Source organism: Alosa sapidissima, chromosome 20, assembly GCF_018492685.1.
Source record: "Alosa sapidissima isolate fAloSap1 chromosome 20, fAloSap1.pri, whole genome shotgun sequence".
Taxonomy (NCBI): domain Eukaryota; kingdom Metazoa; phylum Chordata; class Actinopteri; order Clupeiformes; family Clupeidae; genus Alosa; species Alosa sapidissima.
This window is the reverse complement of record NC_055976.1, coordinates 4,924,380-4,950,807: the sequence shown is the minus strand read 5'-3', so window position 1 is coordinate 4,950,807 and position 26,428 is coordinate 4,924,380. Positions and strand designations below refer to the sequence as shown.

The window sequence follows — 26,428 nt, the reverse complement described above, 5'->3', positions numbered from 1 at the left end:
GTCACCCTCTCAGCAGAGCGAATGATACGCTGCAGTCTGCGCTTGTCCTTAGCAGAGGCCGCTGCCTACCAGATGGTGATGGAGGAAGTGAGGATGGACTGAATGATGGATGTGGAGCACCATCACTGGCTTTAGCAGGTTGTATTTCTTCAACTGTCGCAGGAAGTACATCCTCTGCTGTGCCTTTATGGTAAGACCACTGGTGTTCAGCTCCCACTTGAGGTCGTGGGTAATGATGATGCCCAAGAAGCAGAAAGACTTCTCAGAGTCTACAGGGGAGCCACACAGGGTGATGGGGGCTGGTGGGGCTGGGTTCCTCCTGAAGTCCACAACCATCTCTACTGTCTTTAGAGCATTTAGCTCCAAGCTGTTTTGTCTGCACCAGGACACCTGATTGTCAATCTCCCACATCGCCACCAGGGATGAGCCCAATAAGGGTGGTGTCGTGGGCAAGAGCCTGACTGACTGGTGACTGGAGGTGCAACTGTTTGCGTACAGGGAGAAGAGTAAAGGGGGAAAGGACACAGCCTTGAGGGGAACCGGTGCTGATGGTCCGGGAGTCAGAGATGTGTTTCCCCAGCTTCACATACTGCTTCCTGTCAGACAGGAAATTTGTGATCCACCTGCAGGTGGAGTCAGGTACATGCAGCTGAGAGAGCCTGTCCTGCAGCAGAGCTGGGATGATGGTATTGAAGGCGGAGCTGAAATCAATCTGAAATCCTGGCGTAGGTTCCTGCTGAGTCCAGGTGTCGGAGGATGAAGTGAAGGGCCATGTTTTCTGCATTATCTACAGATCTGTTGGCTCTGTAGGCAAACTGCAGGAGTCAGGAGTGGGTCTGTGATGGTTTTAAGGTGGGACAAAACAAAGCGCTCAAAAGACTTCATCGCCACAGTGACAGGGCAACTGGTCTTTAGTCATTTAGTCTTGTGATCTTTGTTTTTTTGGGGACAGGGATGATGGTGGAGGTCTTGAAACAGGCTGGTATGTGGCATATCTCCAGTGGGATGTTAAAAATGTCTGTGAACACTGGAGACAGCTGGCACAGTGATTCAGGATGGAGGGAGAGAAAATCATATGGAATGGTGATTAACTTTTTTTACCAGATCTACTTAACCACCCTACCAGACAATCAGAAAATATTGTTTCTTCTCTTCTCTATTACTTCTCAAAGATATTTTGCTTTAGTGTCCAGCAGAATCAAGAAGGCATCTATCATAATAATATTCATGTTGTAACGGAAGCAAGATTTTTTTTGTATGAGCACAAGTAAGCAATTGTAGCCTACAAGTTGAATTAAAGTTAATGTGCTAAATTATTGCATATGCACATACATGAACCAGGCCTGCTGTATGTAATCTAATAGACTCAACCAGCACCGAATGAATGGTGCACATTATTTTTGTGGACAATACGGTAAACTAATCTACCAATATAGTTAATTGGGTATGCGCTCATTGGCTAAGAAGGTGTCTTACATTTACATAAAGGGCAGATACCTGGCTGTGATTGGCCATGTTACGTAAGGAAAGAGGTGGTGTTCAAACACCAACTCGAGAGAATAAAAGCTCACTCCCAATAGGATAAACTTCAGAATTTGTGCATCTTCTCACCAAAGGCCTGGTTCTTGGATTCATTGCTGCAGAGGACATCCATCTATTCACATTCCCTGCCTGGCTGTACTTAGACTCTGCTTGATCAGAGCTGTAAAATGGAGGTTTTGTGAATAAAGGCCATCATCGGCTTCTTCTCATTTTAGACTTTTCTCCACGGGTCAGAGTGCTAAATTGGTGATAACAGGTTTGTGGCATTTTTCCACCATATAAACTAAGCAACTGAAGTAAAGATAAGCAACTGAAAAGATGGAACATTGTCAAAATTGGCATCATTTGTGCATCTAGGACAAAGGCCAAAAATTGTTTGTTTAAGTTTTACTGAACTTATTGTACATGTGATGCTAATTAAGTCCGTTTTTTTCCATAAAAGGATGAAACTTGGTACACTTGCACAGTTTGGAGCTCTGAACATTTTCAGATATAAATCCATTCTCAAAAACCCTAATGGTCGCCGAGGCAACCAGGGCGCATACAGTTTTGAAAATACCGAGGTCCAAAAACCGAGGACCCCCCATAAGTTACAATTGCACTAATGGACACATAACTTTCAGTGTCCCGCCGGCGGGACGGTTACCCCCCTCCGCCACCTCCCCCCAACATTCTAAATCAATTGTATGCACCATAGCATAGTAATGTTATACACCATTTCAAAGCTTTGACTCTTGGGAATCCAAAAATGACAACTTTTTTCATGTACAATCTGTATAGTGCTTTACATTCTTAGATTAATCTTATTATGTCTCAATTAAATTTGATCCAAAATGCCCCCCTCCCCCCCTTCCGCTTTTGGTGCTACCCAGGGCTTGAAAACAAAATTATTTTTCAAACGTTCCATTCCAAACGGTTCAGGTAGGCCTATGTTTAACGCTTTCGTTCTTGCATGCGTTCCGCCACCAACATATCGGTCCTGAACCGGTTCGGAACGCAAAATATCGTTCGTTCTTAAAGTTCCGGCAGTGTTTGGCGGGTCTATCAAGTCTATTTTTGTGGACTTTACCTTAGAATAGACGTACTCATTATTTCCCCTTGATTTAGCCTATACCGTAGCTATGCCCAAAAATAATAAATCACAGGCGGCATCCAAAAATATTCAGATGTGCTATCCATCCCATAGCCTACAGACTTACTGTAGGCCTAACCTATGCCTATAAATCATTTCTTATCAAAAATATTTCTGGATACGTGCTAAACGTGCTATCAATATGGAGATCTTCAAAGGCTTGCGCTATAATTCCAACCATGTTTATAAACAAACCTGTCTGTTGCTGACAAGGCCTATCTCAAATTTCCCCTTTAACTCTTCTACATAGAATAGGCTATAATTGCGCAAACATTTCAAATCCCGACTTTAAAACGACAAGGCGTGGACAGGCAAAATAGGCTATTACGCATAGGCTACAAACAATTTCCAAATCAGTTTCAGTAGCCTATGCTACGAGCTGGCCTAAGATACGAAGTGGCAGACGGATAGGTTATATTACAACAGCAAGACAAAATATAGACATTTGGACCAAAGGTCCATTTATTCGTTTTTTTTTTTTTTTTTCAAACTGCAGAAATCAAATTATTAGGCTGTTCGCCTACAATCAAACGAGTAGAACACTTAGGATATGCCTTTGTGAAATTTTATAAAATATATAGAGAGCGAAAAAAAACCCGTTATTTACCGGTTTTGTGGATTTCAGAATAACGTTTCTGTTCCGGAACAGTTGAAGACCATTTTGTTTTCGTTTCCGTTTCCGCTCCTCGTAAAATTCCGTAAAATTCCGTTCCCTTTCGGTTTTCGTTCCTTGAACCGGTTCAGAGCCCTGGTGCTACCCTGACTTCTGGCTGCAGTGTAGCTGCAGCCCAATAAGTAGATGCAACATATTGGGTACTGAAATATTCACAAGAATCCATAGAAATTGAATCTTCATGTTGTGTTATCCAATATTAGTTGTACAGATGTATAGTCTATCTTATACACACTCATTGAACCAACAAAGTAAATGCAAAAATAGAGACATTTTTGTAATCATTCCATATTTAGTGTACTCATTCCATATCAGAACCCCTGAAGAGTATAATCCAAATAGAAGCATGAAACCTCAAAGTGTTACCTTTCATTTGAGACCAGGATTATGCTTCTACACAAAGGGGTTCATGTGCAGTAAGCATTTGATTGTCAGTATGCATTTTGGATAACAAAAAGTCCTATGGGGAGTATCCATAGGCATTTTACAAAACGCATGGGCATACCTTGGCAAATAATAGTCTAAAGCACTCATATTTTCATTCTATATTGATCTACTTTTGCACACAACTTCACAAGACCTGGTGCTAGGGCTCAGTTGTGTTTCTAAGGGATATCAAGAGACCTAGAGGGCTGAAATGTGGTCTGTTCAGAGATGCTTGTAATCCGGCAGAAAGAAAAAACTATATTCTAGCCTCTGTAACTCTTTGTGAGTACATCACACATTTATTTTGACTGTTTCCTACGAAAACTAGAGGTTCTCAGCTTTCTATAGAGGTCCAACATTTGATGGTTGGCCCCAGAAGAGGTGGGAACAATGCCCTTGTAAATAGGCACAGTGCAATTTCAGGCAAAAACTTGAAATTCTTTTTGAAAGTTATGCTGTTTAAGTAGATAAATAGAAATATTTGTTTATTTATTTATTTTTCTTATAAATTTCAGTCAATGATTCCCGGGACACTTTGATCCATCGCCCACCCGCCACACCGGGCCCCCCAAAAGGAGGTATCTTTGGCTGACATGCTCAAAACTACACGAAATTTGAAGAGCAGGATAATTATGACACCCTCTGAATGCATGCCAAGTTTTGTGGAATTCCATTCATAGGGGGCCATATCAGCACACACACACACACACACACACACACACACACACACACACACACACACACACACACACACACACACACTAATGCATGCACACTCATGCACACATACATACACACCCACACATATTTATTAATTTGACAGCCAGCTACTGCATGGCAACGGATTAAATGCAACTGAAAGACGCTGTACACGCAACTGTAACTGTGTGTGACAAATGAATCCCTGTTGATAATTACAAGCACTGATAATTACAAGCACCGTGTAATGTTCTATAATGTCCATCATTAGGTAGGCTAGGCTATTTTATTCCTATTCCTATATTGCCTATGTCAGGGACCTGTCCCTATAAATACACTACATTTAAAAACTATTTATACGGTTCTAAGGGCTGCCACAGACTACAATTATGGCATTTATTTAAGTGAAATAATAACAAGAGAACACAAGGGGTGTCCTTGTAGCTTTAACAACTTGACAACCAGGACAACTTAACTCTTACAACTGATAAAACAGTATCACTAAATCAGTGATTTATTACATTGGTGGGAAGTTAATGTAATAATTTTTTAACCTTCACGTTATAACTTCCTGCAAATGAGAAATTGGGTTATTATGTTGGCAGTAGGCAACAGTTATTACATTGGTGAGAAATGATTGCGTTGGCAGGATTATTACGTTTAAAACGTGCTGATTTTGTGCAGATTTTTATTACGTTGGTGGATCATTACATGTTACAGTGCCCAAACAACAGTTCATTTGCAATCTTATCAAAATTAACTTAACTTAAATTAAATTAAAAATAGTCCATCGACCTCAGCAACACAGATCACCTGACAGCCTGAGATTTGTTGGAACTTTAAAGTGAACTTGAACTTGATCATTCCCACTGTCAGACAGCTGGAATCTGGGTCACTCCACTTGCCCTGCATACTGACTTTTACATAAGTGTTTTTTTCTTTCCTTATAAAAAAGGAATGATGAAGGCTACCTGAAGACTAAAATCAAAATGAAATGAAAAGGAATTGTTAATAATTCTGGTAATCAGGGATGGGCAAAGATACATCAAAATGTATTTTAAAATAAAATATGAAATACCCTAATTTTAAGTGTCAAAATAAACTACGAAATGCAGTAGCCACACTTTATCAAAATAAAATACTGTATTTTTGTAATCGACAATACTAAAAATACTCTTTAAACCTTCAATATATGTCTATTTAATCTATCCCTTCATGAGTGCACTGCCTCTATTGCTTTAACCATCTAATGTCCCCCTCAAATTATATTATGATTACGGCCTTGTTTCTGTAGTAAAAACTATTGGATGGGCTCAAGAAAGCATCCAGTAACATTGTCTATGAATAGTTTAACACTCCATAAATGAATGATTAAAACTATACCATGCAAAAAAAGAAACTGTATTTAAACATGATCCAGAAATGCCATCTTATCTGGGCTCAAGCTCATGTTAGATGAACCAGGCCAAAAGTAAAACTGTCCCGTTGTTAAACCAGCAGAGCCGGACAGTAACGGAGTACATTTACTTGAGTACAATTTTGAGGGATCTGTACTTTACTCGAGTATCATTTTTGGGGAGTGCTCATGACTTTACTCAAGTACATTTGAGAGGCAAATATGTACTCTTTACTTCACTACATTTCTATCCATAATAGTGAGTACCCGTTGCTACTTCTAAAAAAAAGGAAAAAAGAAAAATCTCAGAAACCCTCAATTTGTTGTTTCCCCTCTCAAACGTTATTGGATTGTGCAGGCGCCACTGATTGGGAACGCCTATCAGCAATTACCTTCAGCTTTCCGCCAAAGTCAACTCCATGGTCAGATTTAGATAAGAGACGAAACCATGGACGAAGAAGCAGCAGGTCCATCCCGGGAATGTGCCAACCTGTGGCCCCACCTCGCCAGACTATTTCAATTTCCTGAACAAGTTAATGATAGTTTTCGCTTTTCGTAGTTTTTGTAATTTCGAAGTGTTTCAATTACAAAATAGTATTTTGTATTTGAAATACGTATTTTAAATACATGTATTAGAAATACTGCCCATCCCTGGCAACATGGTAAAAAGATGAAAATGACTTGATTTTACTTCCAATTCATTTTACATTCTCCAAGGTATTAACATTAACATTTTTCATAACTCCATGTAGGACGTTTTTGTACATAAATGTAAGCACTGTGGCAGTATTAATGCAATATTTAGAAAATGTAAGCTACTCTTGTACTCTTGATACTCAAGTACTTTTAAAAACAAGTACTTCAGTACTTTTACTTAAATAGAAATCTGACTGTTGTACTTTTACTTGAGTAAAATTTAGCAAAGGGTATCTGTACTTTTACTCAAGTAATGAAGCTGTGTACTCTGTCCGCCTCTGTAAACCAGTAAAACCAATATAATTCTTTTTTAAAAAATTAAGGACTTTACATCCTCCGGGCTATAGAGGAGAGGGTCCATCCAATTTTTTCTTAGATCAGTTCAAACGCAGAATGATAGTATGGGGTGCATTAGTAGTTGTGGCTTAAGAAGCATAATTAATGCTGAAGGATTATTACAGGTTTTGAGCAACATGTTGCCATCCAGGCTACATATTTTTGAGGGAAGGCCTTGAATATTTCAGGAAAACAATACAAAACTGCATTATACACATGTCTCCTGTAGTACAAGAGTCTGGGTGCTAAAATGGCCTGTGTGCAGTCCAAATCTCTCACATAAGTGAATTATGGAATGAAAAACACTATTAAGACCACAGACTGTTGAGCAGCTAATTTTCAAAACTCCAGCAACTGACGTCAAATTCAAAATTAAGTTATACTTCCCAAAAACAATGGAATTAATTTGTTTTCTTTGCACTGTTAAATATGGTTTGCATGTTTTTCAAATCTTCATTTTGTTTTATTTACATTTTACACAATCTGTCTCAACTTGGAAAAAGAGTAGTAGCCTATGAACTTACTCCATCCTATGTATGTGGCTATGAGGAATGTAAACAAATTCTTAATATTTAAATATTTCGTTATAGACTTTTATTTTATAAGTGATGTCTAAAGATACTACACGTTGCTCTAATCAACATTTTGGCAACTTGAACAGCACAAGATATCAAATACCATCAGGGCCATTTTGCTCACCTCATCTGACTAATATTGTTACTTAATATGTACTTTAAACCAGAAGTTAAACTACTCTTCACAACCCACAGTTGGAATGAAAATAAACATTTTTGACTCTACTTTCAAATGCGTGCTAACGTTAGTTGTTAAGTTAGTTGATCTCAGTAATCCATTGATCAATTAAAAGCTTCTACTTTGTGTTTGTGACATACAAAGATTAAATGATTGAAATCAAGACAAATCAGAATACTGCTAGACTATTAAAAACCTTTAATAGTGAATAACTGCATCTTGGTGACATGTTTTTCAACACAATTATTCTCAAGCTAAATGTAAAAATACAAAAAGATCACAGGCTTGATCATGTATTGGCCAGGTTTGAATCAGACATTCTAATTGAGGTAGCATTAACAATCTGTCTAGAAAAGAAATAACATCAATGTAATACTTTTGTTATGATTCCTGTTGTTATTTTCATGGGCTATAATATATGTGCATTTCACCATCAATAGAAATAGTAAGCACATGAAATCCAACACATTACGTCTTATGCATTTTTGTCCAATAACTGCACATTGTATTTGTGCAACATGCGCAATGAATTCTTTGGGAAGTCAGGACTTTAATAAATTATTGACTTCAGCAGTGTCCTCAGACTTGGGTATATATTTACATATTTACAGATGAAGAAAGGGAGCAGGGTCTGTGGTGGAGTGGGGTGCTGTTGAAACACAGCTTTGTGCATCACTGTGACTCAAGGCTGGACGATGTTTCTTCATTTCCCCACATCAACATGGCTGATTAAAAACTAAAGAAAGGGGTACATGATTTATCATTTGTTATCTATGTGGCATCTTGGGTAGTCTTCCATTCATCTTATCCATTATATTATATAGCAGCATATAACAAGAAAATAGCTTCATTGCTTCAATTAGAGCTGCAATCACTGATCTGAACATTTTAAACTTTGAAACATTTTTAAGTTTGAAGTTGATGTAGGGCTTGTTTTACTGCATAGATCACCACATGTAACAATATTCCATTACGAGGCTATGAATACAAAGTCGTAAAAGTAAAATATTTTCAATTTCAACTAAACAATACACTCCTCCATCAACACTGATATCCTTCACTTAAGTTCGCACCGAAGAAATGGCTGTGCACATTCTGCTGAAAAAAAAAAGGCATCCTAATGTTCACACACAAATGAATGAATACATATTATTTATATTCATGAATGTAACCTATACATGTCAATTACATAAGATGTTTAGTTCATAATACAAATCTCTTACGTGGGTTGGTTATTCTGCGGACCACACAATAAATAGATTAAGAAATTCATAAAAAAATATGCACCCATTTTTGAAAAAATTAGATGATTCTAATGGTGGTGGTTGATTTAAAATGCTCATACTTCAGCGTAAAAGAAAAACATTAACCCTGATAGATCTTTCTAAAAGCCAGAAGAGCCAGTTGGCCAGACTGCCCCGCCACCATAGACAGCAAACTCATTTGACAAGACATGCTAATGAATCATATCAACCGCTATCCTCCCAGAGCATTCCTTAACCAGAGAGGAAAGACTGACAGAGATGCAGAAAGAATGTGATTGAAATGCAAAGCAGGGAGTGATTAGAAAGTGTTTATGGAATGTTTGATGAATTTCAATAATGCTTCATGCAAAAGGCCTAGGCATTATGACCAAAGTGCTATTAATCAAGTGAAAGGCAAAAAGTAACTTACTTTATTCACACCTATAATGGGGAAAATATATAAATAATATGTGACACAAAATGTATCATTAATAATTTTATAAACTAAAATAGAACAATGAATACATCTGTATATCTACATTTTAATATATACTGATATATATATATATATATATATATATATATATATATATATATATATATTTTAAGAGACCCCTCTCCAACATTCAAAAGCAAATATACTTTTCCCATCACATTTTATTTACAGAATAGCTCATCAAAGACACTCACACACACACACACACACACACACACACCGACAGTGCTTACACAGACACCCACAATAATGCTTTGGATAATTGGACAGAAAGTAAAATGGAGACCAAAAACTGTAGAACTGACACCTTGAGGCTGAGGTGTTACATATGTATATTATTCTTAGTTGTGTAAAAATAAATGTTACTCTGATCTTAGGATACAATAGTAATTTGCCCACACCCAACCCTACTGGCGTACTTTTCCAGGAATGTAGTTTCGGTCAATGCTCTCATCTTGCAGAAACATATGAAGGCAGCGTTCATTCTGGGCCAAGGGGTGACCAGCAATTCTATGAGAGTAGGTAATTTACAGTTAAAAACAGGTCATACCATAATAATCATACCAACAAATAAAATATTCTCTTCAATTTAGCCATGGCGCACCTATTAATGAACTGCTCCAAGCCAACTCTCCGCTCCTCAATGAAGGAATCTTCAAAGATGCCTTCATCTCCCCGGAAGGGCAGTTGCCTTTTGAGGGCTTTGCCAGGTAGTGGGGGCACCACAATCTTTAAAAAGGAAAGATTATCTTAGCCTCATCTGGACAACAACCACTCAGCTCAGATTTCATAAAATTCATTACAAACATCTGTCAGGAGTCAGGGCATCCAGCCAAACAACGCTGTTGATGATGCAGCCATACATATTATTGGTGGAAACAGTGGCAAGTGTAAATATTAATAACTTTCCACAAAATATTTTTTTTTAAATAATTGTCAATGTCTAGCCTATACATTCAGCAGTATGGCACAGGCTAAACGTAAACAAACATTAAATTAAATTAAATTAAATTAAATTAAATAAGACTGAACGCTCTTCAAAAGCAACTTCTTACCTTGCTATCTCTCTCAAGCTCATTCTTCAACCACTCAAAGTCACTGTATCGCCTCCGGACGCAAGTGTCCTTCGTTTTGAAGATTGGCAGGTTTGTCTGAAAAACAGTCCTGTGACATCAAAACTTACTTTTCAGGCACTTCCCCCCTCCCCCCAATATAAACGATATCGTCCCTTTCCTGAAAGGCAGAACTGACATTCTGAAGTGTCACCGATCTTTGTCGCATTTGCTATTTGACAGTCGCTCGTTCTACACATAACAAGTGTTAAGATCATGGTTAACATCCAGAACTTGCATTAGCTAGCTAGGCTACATAGCTGAGGTTAAATTAGGCTAGCAGAGATCTTTCTGGAGTCTCGTTTTTTATAATAGCCTGACTAACCGGTAAGGTTAAACATCCCTTCGTCATTCAGCTGCATCATTCAGCTACAAATACAAATCCTGCGAATAAATACGTCCATATCGAAGACCACATTTTACAACTCTGGCATGCGTTAACAGAAAGATATCTGATTTAAAGCATCAGAGCTGCTGCCCAGTAGTAGCCTACCTGTTGTAGACCGTAAGATAGCTTGCTTGCTGGCATGCTAAAGAAAATCTTGGCTACCAGTTTTGTTGGTAGCCAACGCTTAGTTAAACACTTTGCTATATAACTGTTTTATGCTTTAGAATGAATGTGTTAGGCTTCCTCAAATGAGGCCTCAATTCCAAGCAACGATTACGGTCCTCTTATTTTGTTATAGTAGCCTAGGCTAAATGAGACGTGGATGTCGCAAAGTCAGCGAGGATGATGGCTGGCCTTTTCCAAGCCAGGTTGTGTCAAGTAACGTAGACAGGCCAACCAAAAATCATCGACCTCGATTTTTCCAGACTCACCCGCATTCGTACTTCATAAGTGGTGAAACGGTTCCGGCCTACTCCAACAGTCTGCGGATCATAGACATCAATTTCAAGAAAGTTGCTAGGGGGGCCATATGCATCGGTAAGATCTTGGGGTTTGCTATTTAAACGGCGCGTGTCAGCAACAGTGGGTTCAGACATTTTCGAAATGTCTATCCACAAGAGCGGGCAAAAAGATCTAACGTTCCTCTGAAATCTCCCCTTGTATCCAATGGAAGTCGAGCAACAGCGCCCCCTGACAGTTAATTATGCGGACATGCTGAAACCAGTTGCTTTTCTAAACCAAACAAATTCTCCTTACCCAAAAATATGTTTGATTAGATTCCTATATGCTAAGTAAATATAAGTTACAATGCCCACATGTGAAACTGGGCCTGTATGCACACGTGCCAAAATATCATATTACTCAAGTCACCTTAAAAAAATCTCCATAATCCTTATTCTATGCCAAACCAATATCTAAATTTAATTTATATGTCTATTTGGCATTTAGGCCTATAGCCTACTGTTTTGGCATAGCACATAGACTTATTTGTGAAACAACTGTGTTTCATATTCTCATGCATTTTCATAATTAGCATCCTGACATGAAGTCTGACAGAAGTGACCACTTGACTTAATGAAGGTGTTTGATGTGCATCAGCGAGAGGGAAGTCATGCAGAAAGGGTTCTCCAGTAAAGCAACTCTGGTTGGACATAAGTGTTAATCAAAAACAATCGTGAGATTGTGAAGCCAAGATCAGTTCAGGACAAACTACTAGCCCACCCAGTCGCCTCAGTTTGAATCAGTCCAGCTCCCAAATATGTTATTCTTCCTTCTTGTCCTGAACAGATAGGCTGCAGATTGTGCAGTGTGTAAGCTATGTTCATATAAATATATGAACAAAGGAAATAAATAGAAGATAAGTATGCATGAATGTCAAATTGGCCTAATATGCTTATCGTGACATGCATGACATATGCTCCAGGTATGCAGTCCTCTTGTTTGTGATATGTCTTACCAAAAAAACTGGTTTTAAGTATTAAGTAAACTGTTTAAAGTAAACATTCGCATTGTAGCTTTTCTGGATTTTTAATGTTTCTCTTTCAACAGTACTGAGTTCTCCTTCTATCTTGAACTGCAACTGTTCACATTATCCTTCTGTTCACTGTGGGGTAATATTATATGATTTACCACAAATATATAGACTACATTGCAGAATTGCAGTAAAGCAATTTGTGACCCACCGGGTCGGGGGAGAGAAAGTTGTTCTCCGTAGGACTGCGGCTTCGAAAGGCAGGCGATCTTTCAAGTTTACCCAACAGAAAGACTTTGAAGCTGTTATATTAGAGTAAAACAAATCTGACACGATTGACATGGGCAAGGGTCATTATGTGGATTGAAGTGCTTGTATAGGGAACATTTTGCAGGGTCAGGGTGTAAGAGCAAAGGAGACAGGTGTTGCTATCGCTGTACCAATGACGGAGACCTGAATTGCACCATTGCACCCAAAGATGTGCTTCACAGCCCTCCAACCTGACAATAAATTGTACAAATTAGCAACATTGAAAGCAGTAATTCATCTTCCCTGGGTCTTGATTGTATGAGTTGCACCGGTATAGGATACCAAGTCCTAAGTGACCCCAAACAAAGGACCGACAGGTTAATCTGAAATACCTAGTCAGAAAGGAAGAGAAATCCAATAAAACCTTGAAGGCAACAATTAATTGAAACACATGGCTAAGGATGCAACTCTTCTGGGCATCATATTCTTTCAACGTTGTAAATACACAGACGCATGCATGCACGCGCACAACGCACAGAGATGCACTAGACTAGCTTACTCGAGGACGACAAACCGCGTTCTGGTAACTGTTTAAAGGAAAACATACAGTTTATCAATTGCATATGAAGGTTTACTCGTATGTTAATCGCATAATTGTGATGAACGTAGCTATCCTCTCTTTCTCGCATTGGAATAAGTATTGCATCATGCGACGTGTCCTTCACCTCCCACCCTCCAACAAATTCTTGAAGTTGAGCCGTGAAAGGGGGGCATGGGAGGTGTAGTTTCTATTCAGATATTATCGCCTACTATCACGTAGTATCACTACGATGTAAAATAATTCACAGTAAATGTTATGATCTTGTTGATATGGCAAATTAAGCATATTTTTTCTCTGGACAATTTGTAGGATTTGTAAGACAAATGGCCTAACAAGTTAGCCGAGCTTATAGGCAAAAGGCACGCATTAGCCTATAGCCTCATGTAAACCATACATGCATCAATCAATTAACCTATTTATTAGCATACATAATGTAAGGCCTTTAATATTTTCTGCATTGGCGTAGACTATGATCTAAAAATAATAGGCCCTACCTGCCCGTTTACCTATTAGGTCAATGTAGAAAAGCCTGTAAAACCTGGGGATTTGTCCTCTTTAACTATAGACGGGGATAGGAATCGTGTTTTTGAAGGAAAACGATGAAGGAGCATTATAGATAGTCCGATTGACTTGGCTTCTTCTTGGAATAGCCTACACTAGTCTTGAAACCAATTCTCAGAATTCTCAACGTGTCTGTTCACAAACTAGGCTATCCTGCAAACCCGACTGGTGTTAATTAAATAATTAGTCTAGCCTGTCATGTGATGACGAGACTGTCTGAGCCAAGGCCTGAAGGTGTATACCTTTAGAAACGTTACATAACTGGTATCTCCCTTGTTTTATAGGTTGTCGGTTTTGTTTACTCTCGTAATGGAAGTTATCACATGACTAACTTCATTTCCCAGCAATCCCTCTTGCGCAAACGCAGTAAGTGTTGTCTGCCAGTGGTAAACAGACGTCAGAAGGGAGTCTTCGCCTCGAGTCAAAACAAAACATTACAAAAATGATCTACGATGAATGACTCTTTGGACACCGGCGATATCAAGAAATTGAACGGGAATTACGATTAAGAAGATTGAGAATTCAAGTCATGAGCTACGTTTGCCTTTTCGATTGTTTTGAGACGGATTTTAACTCATAAATAACAAGAGTTAGCCAGCTAAGTGGCTATCCAACTATTCCAATGTTGTCTAGCTTGCTAGCATACATTTCGAGTTTGGATTGAACATACAAGAAGTGTGAGAGAAGTCATCTGAAGAAGGAATATGCATATTCATTTCTGAAACAACTCCCTACAAATTGTCTTTAAAATAGACGGACTTCTTCTTCACACAACTGTTCCACTGGTTTATGCCCGCGCGAGCATCGTGTGCTGCTGCGTCTCGAGAAACATGGCAGATGGTGACACGCGCCTGACCACAGCGTGGAGGAGCGTGCAGACTTGAACCATAATACGGATCTGTTTTCTTTTTGTAAATTCATTCAAATACGTAAGACAAGACAAGAATGACCAGTGTGACCATCAAGAATTTGACTCCTATCTAATTCTTGACGGACAATACTGCATCATCACATAAAACGGTACAGATTCAGGCGCATTTCTCTGGCAGCCTGATCAGGTTACATTTACTAGTTTCGCTTAAATTAAATATCTTTGCGTTTTATATCTATACTTGAACGTTTTTTTTACTTGATATGTCAGCGTAGTTGGCTACGGGGGTTTCAACAGAGGTATTTTTGTTCGGGAACGCAAGCTTTCCAGTTAAGTTAACGTATTGACAAACAGCCTTGATTAGTAGCCTACTGATCAATATTTTACTAATAGCCTGTAGTGTGTAATATTGTCAGACGGTCAGCAAAAGAAATTCACCTGGGCAATTTTGTATTTGGCAAGAGGAGGTTTTATGCGGGTGGAAACGCACGCTCGAAAGTTGTTTACAAGTGTTGATAGGGCCCATAAATCAGATAGCTCTTTTGTAATACTGACCTACTATGGTAATCCAAAGGTGTAGACTATTTCTTGATTGTCTTTTCATATTCGGTCGGTGCTGAAGTGTTTTTGTTTTTTTTAATAATCCGAATTTAGTAGCGTTATTAAAACAACTTGAAATTAATATAATTGGGTCTCTGAGTGGAAGCTTGGAATTGCTGATGTTATTTATTGGAGTCATTCAATTTATTAACGTGTAAAGAAATCAAATAGTCACTAGCAACAGTTGAAAAGCTATTTTTTTAAAATATCAGACTGGATTTTTTTGTATTGAGCACAGTAGGTTATGATACAACTGTATTGTAGTAAGGTAGTTGCTATCTACTACATTTTATTCACGTTAGAATCCATCGCTTGCTATACAGATGTTTTGATGGGACGGTATTTCACCTCATGTAAATTTCCTTTGTTCTTTTTTTGTAAACAAAGGCACGCCTTTCCAACCCTCCTTGGCTGTCTGTAAATCGGAAGGTTTATGATAGTTACTATTAAGAAGATTATTTTGTTCCTCTAATCCCCAATCTGAGGATTAACCGACGCTATATTGGTATATCCAGATTACTGCGACTCTTTTCTATCAGACACTCTTCTAATAGGGACTGGAGGCGATTTAGTTGAATTATTTTTAGAAATATTGAACTTGATTTAGCACAACTGCTAAAACGAATCAAGGAATCCCCACGGCGCTGTCAAAAATAGCGAAGCATAAACCTGCGTTAAACCTCTCCCCAAGACCCCCCTTGCACCCAAACCACCGTGACAATTACAGTAGCCCAGTCTAGACAAATAACATTTATTGTCTGGCGTGTAGTATAAAACTTTATTTATTTAAATAAAATATCTATATTTACATGCACGTTTAAATCATTAGCACTTGAACTTGATCTCAAAGCTTTTTTAAACAAAACATCTGAACTCAATTCACATGATGGAGGAGGACAGCGTACCCCCGATTGACCCAGATTTTGAGCCACAAAGCAGACCGAGGTCGTGTACTTGGCCGTTGCCTAGACCCGACATCTCAGCTGTCAAACCAGAGGGGGCAGACGGCGCAGAGTCAGCCGCGGGAACCCCGCCCGCCGAGGAAGATAAGCATGAGCCTCAGCAAATCACATCGGAGCCCGAGAAAGTGGTCGTCACTGAGGGTGGAGTCGCAGCTGGAGTGGGTGGAGCCACTCCTAGAAAAGGGTCATCCCGGCGCAATGCCTGGGGCAATCAGTCCTATGCGGATTTGATCAGCCAGGCAATTGAAAACTCACCTGAGAAACGTCTCACCTTGGCGCAGATATATGATTGGATGGTGAAAACAGTGCCCTACTTTAAGGACAAAGGAGACAGCAACAGTTCTGCCGGGTGGAAGGTGTGTAATGAGCATATTTCAATGAAAGTGTAATTAAATGTTTTTGTATTGTTTATAATGTAATATTTATGCAGAAATGCCTTGTCAATTCATTAACATATTGATTATAGTTGTATCAAGTGATGCTATAACTCCCATGGCTTGTTTTTGTTTTTATTTTTAATTCTACAGAACTCTATCCGACACAACTTATCCTTGCACAATAAGTTTCTTCGAGTGCACAATGAGTCCACAGGCAAGAGTTCTTGGTGGATGCTCAACCCAGAAGGAGGGAAGACTGGCAAAGCCCCGCGGAGGCGTGCAGCCTCAATGGACAACAGCAGCAAGCTGCTCAAGAGCCGGATGCGTGCGAAGCAGACCAAGAAGCAGGCGGGAGCCGCTGGCCTGGGGGCGCCCAGCGGTAGCCTGCCAGGCGAAGGTGGCACGGGGGCAGGTGGTGCGGACAGCCCTGGCTCTTCCCAGCAGTTCCCCAAGTGGGGCGTGAACCGCAACAGCCCCTCGTCCCGCGGCAGCCTGGACGACTCCGACATGTGGACGAGCTTCCGGCCGCGCACCAGCTCCAACGCCAGCACCCTGAGCGGCAAGCTGTCACCCATCGCCCCCGGCCAGGAGGAGGACGACGAGCTGCCCGAGGACAGCCTGCTGAGCAGCTACTCCACCGGCAGCCTGCCGCCCACCCTCACCGAGACCCTCATGGAGGAGCTGGATCTGATCGACGGGCTCACGCTCATGACTGGCCAGCAGGGCGGCGCCAGCCCCAGCACGGCGCCCCCAGCCCCTCCCACTCCTCTGCCCTCCGCTGCCACGCTGCTCCCCCGAGGGACGGGCTTCCCCTCCTACAACCGAATGCAGCCAGCCAAGCCTGTGCAGAGCCCCCCGCAGCCTGGCTCCCAGACCTCTGTCCAGCAGGGTCCTGGCTCCAACCACAGCCCCTCCACCTATGGCAACTCCCTGTTCAACCCGCTGCCAGGGCCCGGCTCTCACGGGGCCCACTTTGGTGCCCGCGTGCCTTCCAGCCTGGAGGCTCTGCTCACCTCTGATTCCCCTCCGCCGAGCGAGGTCATGATGACTCAGGTAGACCCGCTCATGCCCAGCCAGGGAGGGGCAGGGCTGCTGGGTCTGGGGGGGCCCATGGCGGGCGGCCAGGCCAAGCAGGCAGGCCTGATGATGGGCAAGGGCCTGGAGCAGCACCCCCCCATGGGCCTCCCGCCACAGCCTCAACTCCAGCCACAGCCACAGCCTCACCAGCAGCAGCAGCCACAGCCACAGCAGCAGCAGCAGCAGCAGCAGCACTCCCAGATGGGTCTGAGCATGCTGCTGTCCAGCATGAGCCCGGACCCCACGCAGCTGACCGCCATGAAGAGCCAACACCACGTGCCAGGTGGGGGGCTCCTCCCTGGGGTCGGCGGCATGCCCTCCACAGGCGGTGGGAATGGGGGTCCGCAGGGCATGGGCCAGTTTGGTGGCACACCCGGCTTCTTCATGCCCTCCCAGGACCGCTTGCCCACGGACCTGGACATTGAAATGTTCACAGAGAACCTGGACTGTGATGTGGACTACATCATCAACAGTGACCTCATGGATGGAGACATTATTGACTTCAACTTTGATCCCATACTGCCAGGTGGACAGGGCTACCCAGGGCCCGCCACCACGCAGAGCTCCTCTCACAAGTGGGTCCCCAGCTAACTCTCCAGCCGCTGGAAGCAGGTAATAAGCCCTCAGCCATCTCCGTGCCAAGCTCTCATTGATCTCATGTGATTCGGTCTGCTGTAGCTGCCATCTTTTATGACATGAATATCCATGCTCAGGAAGTAGTGCCGGCACTGTGAAGTGAATGCATTGACGTAATTGATGTTGCATTGTGAAATTGAAAATAAGCAGTGCCAGAGACACCTGCAGTGAAAACCTAAACAACCAAAAGTAATTCTTCCTTGATCAGCTCTAGGTACTGTAATTAAATGTTACAGATTTTGTTAGATAAACTGAAGATGGAACTCATGCCCTGTGATCTGTTTGTGTTTATTCTTGCAGGACAGCCATCACCCCCTTACCACAAACACTTGGTGCATAGCTTGGATATTTTTTTTCCTCTGCATTTGCCATTGTACCTCTGATACAAAAGATAAACTGTTTTGGGCGAAGATACAAAACATGAACTAAATTTTTTTATATTTTTTTGTAGTTGCCGATCTGATATATACACATATATATATTTTTGGAAGACAGAAACAGACCTCATTGTTGTTAAGTGCCAATGTTAGCCCAAGTGGGGCCAGGGGGACGGAGGATGGCTGACGCTAAGACACAGTCAACATCAGTTTCAGCTTGGATTGGATTTCCTTCAGATTTTCCTCTCTCTTTTTTTGATAGCACACTAGCTAAGGAGCGAAGCAGAAGGACAAGACGATACGCTTGTCGTGTGGGAAAATAAGCACAACTAATAAACTACTAATCAAGTTTATTACGCATTTATTACTAATACCAAAGTAGCTTAGCATGGACACGGTACTCTTGGGTTTGGCTGCTGGACCACTGCTGTGAGGAGCCTGGCGCCGGACAAGATGCCGAGGAGAGGAGGGCAGGACCGAGAGGGGTGTCGATTGGACCTGGATACCTGGACCTGCGCGCTGCCCAATGGTACAGAACGTGACCTTTTTGTTGGGTTGTCATGTCCGAGTGGAAGTGGGCCGAGGCAAAGCCGGACTGAATTCTTTTCCCCGTCATTCAGTCATGCAGTAATTCTGATCGCTTGGTTAGTATCTACAGTTTGGCTTATGTGACCACCTCTGCTCAGGAAAGGACTTGTGATTTTCTTTTCAGTTGTGCTGATGCATACAGGAGGAATCAAGGAGTGATGCTTTTTTTTGGCTTTTAATAATTATTGTGCAGTTAGTAACGTAAACAGTATGAAGAAACATGATGTGGAATTTTTATACAGGGCATTCAAAGGCAGTTTTTCTTTTCTTTCCTTTGCCAACATGTGATTAGTTGGCATAGTGTTATTACTGAAGACAGTATGCCTCTTTTGCAGAATGCAATTTGTTTGAAGTTTTTTTTTTTTTTTTTTTTTTTTGCATGCGGCAGTTTTGAGCCAGCTAAGCTTGAAACAGGCAAAAATACGACACAGAAGAATTCTTTAGTCCGGCGAAAAAGAGTTCAGAACCCAACGTAATGGTGAATCATTTCAGCAGAGGGGAAAAGGCTTTTGGTTATGCTGTCTTTTGTAGCATGCGACACGGCAGTGTGAGAGAAATCGTGAAGGATGCAAAAATGAAATGTGATGTAATGCTAAGGTTATCAGCAACGAAGGTGTGATGACATGGCCCTGGCCATGTGACTCGGGGCCTGACCAGAGTTTATTTCTCAACCAACGCTCTTTCTTATATAATACTAACAATCTTTTTGTATTGAGTTTCAATGTCGAAGCGAGAAAATATGAGTATATGGGACTATAGTTTTAATAGCCAGCTTAGAGAAAAGCTAAAATTAAAATGCATCTTTAACAGATATGCATACTAATCAGAAAGATACTGTTAATGTGTTTTTTATTCTGCAACTTCAGAGCATTTCTAACGGTAATTTTTATGTATTCTGTTATTTTTGTAAAAGATGACAAAGCATGTAGATTTTCTATATAACCAAAGGAACACTAAGAACTGCATGTCAGTATGGGGAAGTGCAGGAGAGGTGGGACGTATTTCAGTGGAGATAAGCTTTACATAACACAAACCATTCAAACAGTAGTGTGCTCCAATCAGAGATGGGCGCTGCACGGGGAGGACCATTCTAGAATGTTCCGCTGTGTAACATCTCACTTGATCTGAGGAGTAGTTCTAAGGAAGTGGATGAACTAATTGACCCTTTACATGAATGTCCTGGTGAATACTCTCTTGCCTGTACCTTTACCTGACGATGGAAGTCAATCTCATCTCAAAATAAAAAAAAAAGAGACAGAACTGGTTGAACTTAACTTTGATGAATAATGCAATGATTAACTCTCAGGGTAATTTAAAAGAAGAAAAAAAAAAGAATGGTGACCGCAAAAGCTTCCAGAAAAGAAGTGTTGAGATAATCATATAGCGATTTGAAATGATCCATTTTGTGCTTTCTCTCTATCCAAAACAAAAGATTGGAAAGAGAAATAACTAGCAAGCCCCTATAAGAGCATTCAGCATGTTAATAAAATATATATATATCAAAGGATAAATATATATACTATATTCCATGTTTCATTTGAGGAGGAGAGGTTCATTGGATCGTGAGTTCACTCAGATTCTAAGATGCTGTAAAACTGCCAGTGAACACTAGAGTATGCTGCTGCTGCTGATGCTGCAGAACGAAACGTACCAAGCCCAACTTTCTCATGTTCTCGTTTTTCATTCTCTTTATTTTCCATTGAATATATTATTCACTTTTTTTGTTGATGTTTTAGTGGAAAGGACACTTGTATTTAATATAGTTGTCTGGATGTTTCCTCCATCTTTAATTGAAGCAGAATAGCATTCACTTCAATGTTGATTAGATTTCTTTCAGAAAATGCAGATGTGCATTTCTTCATCATTTAACTGTAATTGTCCTAATATGTTAGATTTAAGCCCTCTTGTGTCATGGCATTGTTTTCAAATCACCGGTGCTACAATCTACTATCAGTAAGAGGGGCAGAAACCAATGGGTGCAGATTTAGATATAAAAAGGCCTTGAATCATTTATATGCAGCAAAAAAGTAAAATATTTTGAATATGTTTTTTTCTAAGAACCCTAGTGTAGGATGGAAATATAACCTTTTATTGTGTTCCCCAAGATGTCACTTAAATAGATTCTTAATAAAACTGTGAATGCAGAGAAATGTCTGGCATTTGGCTGGAGTTTGAAAGCTTTCGTCACAAATGAGAAGTGTTCCTGCAGCACAGCGTGCTGTCTTTGAGCAGCTGGTGTGAATAGCATAGCGTGGAGCCGCTCATGGGAGTGATCTTAGTTTCCATGGACGGTTTGTGACTGTGGCTCAGGGGGGTGTCTGGTCCTCGTCCCACTTCCCTCTGTTCATGCTCACATAGGTGTGATTGTGTGTGTGGGATTGTGTGTGTTTGTGTGATTGTGTGTGAGTCCAGTAAGCGCTGCGTAGGAGGGGTCGCGACTGTTCTGCCAACGAGAGCGAGAGCCGAGTGTTGAAGAGCGAGTGGATTTATGGAAGGATGTGTTGTGGCTGTGAGTGAGCGAGTTGGATCTGTAGAGGCCATGGTGGCAAAAGTGAGCGCATGAACAGAGATTTTCTCCCCCTTCTTGGTTGGATAGTGAAGGGGGGAAAATCTGTGAAGTGCAGTTTGATGGAGACATCTTATGGGGCCGCCCCTCCGACCTCCTGCACCAGTACCCTCCCCCTGCCTTGTCTCTGATTCATCACTATATATTTCTCCTCTCCCTCCTTTTTAAATAATACCTCTCATGATTTGTTTTGAACTTTAGTACTTTCTTATATTTTCTTAGTACTTCTTTTTCTACTACTCTTGTTCTCTTAATTATGAGTTAGTTCGATTGTACTCTCTTTTTGACTGGGTTTGATGAGACTTTTAGAGTGTGCACAGGGTTGAGTTCTCTTGGTTTTGTTTGTTTGTTTTTTATGAGGGAGGGAAGGGGTTGTCATGGGTTGTTGAGTTGTGCATAGCCAATACATGTACTTGATTACTTTTGATTGATGTTTTATTTTCCTCCTCTTGTATTTCATCCCAATCTTACTTTACATATTGTAAAGTTAGCCAGATATGACTGTGAAAACAGTCCTGGAGAATGGAATTAAACTTAATCTGTTTAACCAAATCTGCTGTTGTAAGTCTTCTAATACAAAGAGAACATAACTTTTATCATTTTGGTCCTCACAGAGATGCATTACAGAAACATGTCAAAAATAGCCATTCACTATATTGATGATTTCCTAACATACCACCAGGGGGTGTAGTCGCTCAAGAAAAAGAGCCTAGACTTGACGTGGCATAAGTCCTGCACACACTACTGATGCTTGTCTCAGTTTGCAATGTAGGGCATGTGCTGTTCAACAGAACTCCTCTCCAGAATGCAGATTTATAATTTCATCAATACAAAGAGACACATATGAATTTGGATAAAAATGGAAACAATTCATGTTGTCTTGAAGTAGTAGAGGTTCTGGGTAAGATTTGTATGCACTTCATTTAGCGGAGAATATCTCAACTGTTATAGACTAATATGACCCCGTTGAACAACGTGGGATGTGTACCAAAATCTCTACCCGGGACGAAAGTCCTGAAAATGACCACAACAGATGACACTATTATCACACTACAGGTGAATGGGACTTTTTTCCCCTTTATAGATATCTTCATACATCTCTACCAGATTAATCTTCATATTAAGAGAAATACTTTTTGTATTACACTTTGCCTAAAAAATAAAATAAAATATGCAAATGAGGCAATATCTCATTACATATGCGTACATATACCCTTGAAGCTACAGATTTTCTGAGGTGATCACAATTTTCACAGTGACCATAATTATAAGGTCTTAAAAGAGTGTAAGCATTCTGATTTGATATAAAGAAAATGGCTAAAAAACAGTCAACCTATTACATACAACTAGTGACATACATAAATTGCCAGTTATTTATTAACCTAAACTTTAAAAGCTTACATTTCCTACCTGTTCTAAATATTGCTGTCATCACGCCATCACCTGGCGTGCCAACAAAAGTTTACTTGGCAGCCATAGTGACCTAAGGTCATAGCAGAGCACATGGCTGTAAAGCAAGATGACTTGTAAGATCAAGAAAAGTAAGGAAATCTACTCTTTATTCTTTGTGTTGGCATGTGTCTTCTTACGTGTCATTATCATGAGTTGTAGTTTTGTGTATTTAAATAATTATAATGCATTTGTATCAGTTTTTTATTTAATTTGGTGTGCATTGTAGCTAGCTAGCTGCCAGTGTTTTGTTTTGTTTTTTTGCAAAATGGGGAAAATGTCATCACCAGATTGTCTCAGACAATGTCTTCATGTCATGAAGTTATTCCTCACAAAGAACAGATAAGTTGGTACATACCAATTACTCATATTTGAAACCTTATTTTACAAAATTCCAAAAGATCTGGAGAAAGTAAGAGAACAACTTATGGATCGTAGCCTACACTGACACTGTCATCAGGTGACACAGATGTCTTTGTGTGCCTATTATACCACATAACAATTGTTCTGGCTCATCCGCACCTCAGGAGTGAACAGATCAATATTACCACTTCATGATATCTGCATAGCGCTGGGAGACGAGCTCACACAGTGTCTCCCAGCACTACATGTGCTGACTGGGTGCGATACAACCAGCAAAATATCAACCAAACTTGCAGCTCTGAACACTGTCCACAAACCAGACAACTCTTTTCTGGTTCTCAATGTCAACTGTCCACAGCTAACGTGTAACACAAATGGCAGAAACATTATTGGTCAAATGTCTAAAACCATCAACGGACATGGAGACATTTGACGACCTGCGCATTGTTGTGTTCGATAGTAATGCCCTTAAGATGGACTTTGAGAGGGCCGCTTGCACCTCAACTAATGCAAGAAAACATATCCAAGAGCCTATTCAACAACAGCTTTGGGTCCAAACACCATTTACAGTCACCACCTTGATCTTAAATGCAGATGCTTATGGTTTTGTAAGAAAGGGCAATTTATTAGTGCCTTGTAATTTCAAAACCTGAAGGTTTACCAGATCCCTGCTTGTGTGGCAAGTGTGCACACAAGAATGGGTGTCCCTGTCGGGTAGCTGGTATCCGTTGTTGCAAGTACTGCAAATGCAAGGGAGGCTATAGTTGTAAAAATCCTATCACTGAATGAGGTCTCATCATCATCCTCATACCTGGACTCTGTTGTGAAAGTTTTACCTTGCAACACAGGGAATAAACCTGTTGTTTTGTATTTTTCACTTTAACGTTCAAATGATAATAGCAAGGTTGGATATAAACTTACGCCCCCAGGCAACATTGTACCATTGCGGAATGAAAATCAATATTTTACAGATATGAAGTTATAAAAATACAAATTATCATAGGAAATCATCTAAATCACTGTTATGTACTAGTTAAAAGCTCCATAAATCTCCCCAAACATTCTCCGGTACAGTATACAGTACACACACAACCACACACACATATCCATGAGTTTGCACACTTACACCCATGCATACTCATGTATGCGCACTGATGCACACTCATGCAAGTTACCTGCACCTGACTTTCTGAAAGTTTAGTAAGCAATTTGTCTCAAAAGAGAAACACAGGGGGTAGGTAGGCCTATAGCAAATAGAGGGATCAGTCAGGCACACTCATGCACTTCACATATACAGGTGCCTCCCTACTTAGAATATTTGGTATGGCCATATGCAAGTCCGTTATGCTTCAATGTTGCCTTAGGGTTTGCAGTTTTTTGTAATTTCCTATGACACCTACATTGATATGTTATGAAAAGTTGTTGATAATACACCGGTAAATGTATAGCTGATAGTCACAGTTGATAAAAAATAAAAGGTTCCTAGGGTTAACCTTTGAAATTCCATAGAAAATGCTTGGGGTCATTTTTGACCCCACCTATGGAAAAGTGTGGTACTGATACAAAAAATGCAATTACTTAAAAAATATACCAATTAGATACAAATCCAAATGGCCTCATGTCAAAGACAACCTATTTGAGGAATACATGGAAGATTAAACGATAACAATTTTAAATGACCAAGATATTGCAAAAAAACAACCACTGGGGTCATTTTTGACCCCACTTATCCCGTGTGTGTATACAATTCATTTTCCATTCAATACAGCACAAAACACAATTAAAAATATCAAACCAGAATTCGTACACATACACTACATGGTCATTGTAAACATTGTGATCACCTCATAAAATCTGTACCTTCAAGAATTTATATAGATTGCCTCATTTGCATATTTTATTTTATTTTTTAGGCAAAGTGTATTGTAATACAAAAAGTATTTTTCTTAATATGAAGATTAATCTGGTAGAGATGTATGAAGATATCTATAAAGGGGAAAAAAAAGTCCCATTCACCTGTAGTGTGATAATAGTGTCATCTGTTGTGGTCATTTTCAGGACTTTCGTCCCGGGTAGAGATTTTGGCACACATCCCACGTTGTTCAACGGGGTCATAATAGTCTATAACAGTTGAGATATTCTCCGCTAAATGAAGTGCATACTAATCTTACCCAGGACCTAGACTAAAGGGATGATCAGTGTTTTTTAAAGACATATTTGATATGTTCTATATTTTGCAGAAACTGATTTAGAATAAAGTTAGAATGTTGTCTTTGTCCACAAGTTATATATTGGGGAAAAGGAAACATTGTTGTTTCCTACCTGTATCAGCTTTCAGGAGAAGGATCGGTTGTGTTCCTGCCCTGGCTGCATGCATGTGTGCACCTACAGAGCCTATACAGGAATTCCTTAAAGCCTGATGTGTGGCTCTGGAGGTTAAATGTATCTATGGTGAGCGAGCAGGCTACAGTTTTACCATAGAGTGCTTTTGTGTGGCCTAAATTAAACATTAGTACGTCTTAAAAATCTACTGGGTCCAAATAATGAAGCTTTTCTTATGAATAGCACTGTACATCTATAAATCTATACATCAACCGTCACATAGAGTAGGCGTGTCGTTCATGCTTGAGGTGTTCCGTTGTTAAGGTCTGTTCAATACCAGCAAATGGGAGTCCTTATTGTCATTATAGATACAGTTTCAGGAAATGCATTGAAGAGCTGCAGTTATGCACATATAGTCAATTATTACCATCTTCCATGTAGAAATAAACACACAAACCACTGACA

At 40.3% G+C, this 26,428-nt stretch overlaps 2 protein-coding genes across 4 annotated transcripts; one reads left to right on the top strand and one right to left on the bottom strand.

The window, feature by feature from the left end:
• Positions 1–7,836: 7,836 nt before the first annotated feature.
• On the bottom strand, positions 7,837–11,575 carry LOC121694044 (sorting nexin-12-like). Of its 3 annotated transcripts, XM_042073958.1 has the most exons (6): positions 11,325–11,574; positions 10,449–10,544; positions 9,998–10,122; positions 9,813–9,903; positions 9,328–9,338; positions 7,837–8,389 (listed from the first exon to the last, which is right to left on the bottom strand). In XM_042073958.1, exons 1-5 carry the CDS (start codon positions 11,487–11,489, stop codon positions 9,333–9,335), a joined length of 483 nt encoding a protein of 160 aa, XP_041929892.1. In that variant the 5' UTR covers positions 11,490–11,574; the 3' UTR covers positions 7,837–8,389; positions 9,328–9,332. The 3 variants fall into 3 exon arrangements, with proteins under 3 accessions (XP_041929892.1, XP_041929889.1, XP_041929890.1); XM_042073955.1 differs by lacking the exon at positions 9,328–9,338 and having other exon boundaries at positions 11,325–11,575; XM_042073956.1 differs by lacking the exons at positions 7,837–8,389; positions 9,328–9,338 and having other exon boundaries at positions 9,490–9,903.
• Positions 11,576–14,151: 2,576 nt separating this feature from the next.
• On the top strand, positions 14,152–22,381 carry foxo4 (forkhead box O4). Its single transcript, XM_042073954.1, has 3 exons — positions 14,152–16,564; positions 16,736–18,274; positions 18,599–22,381. Exons 1-2 carry the CDS (start codon positions 16,130–16,132, stop codon positions 18,251–18,253), a joined length of 1,953 nt encoding a protein of 650 aa, XP_041929888.1. The 5' UTR covers positions 14,152–16,129; the 3' UTR covers positions 18,254–18,274; positions 18,599–22,381.
• The last annotated feature ends 4,047 nt before the right edge of the window (positions 22,382–26,428 follow it).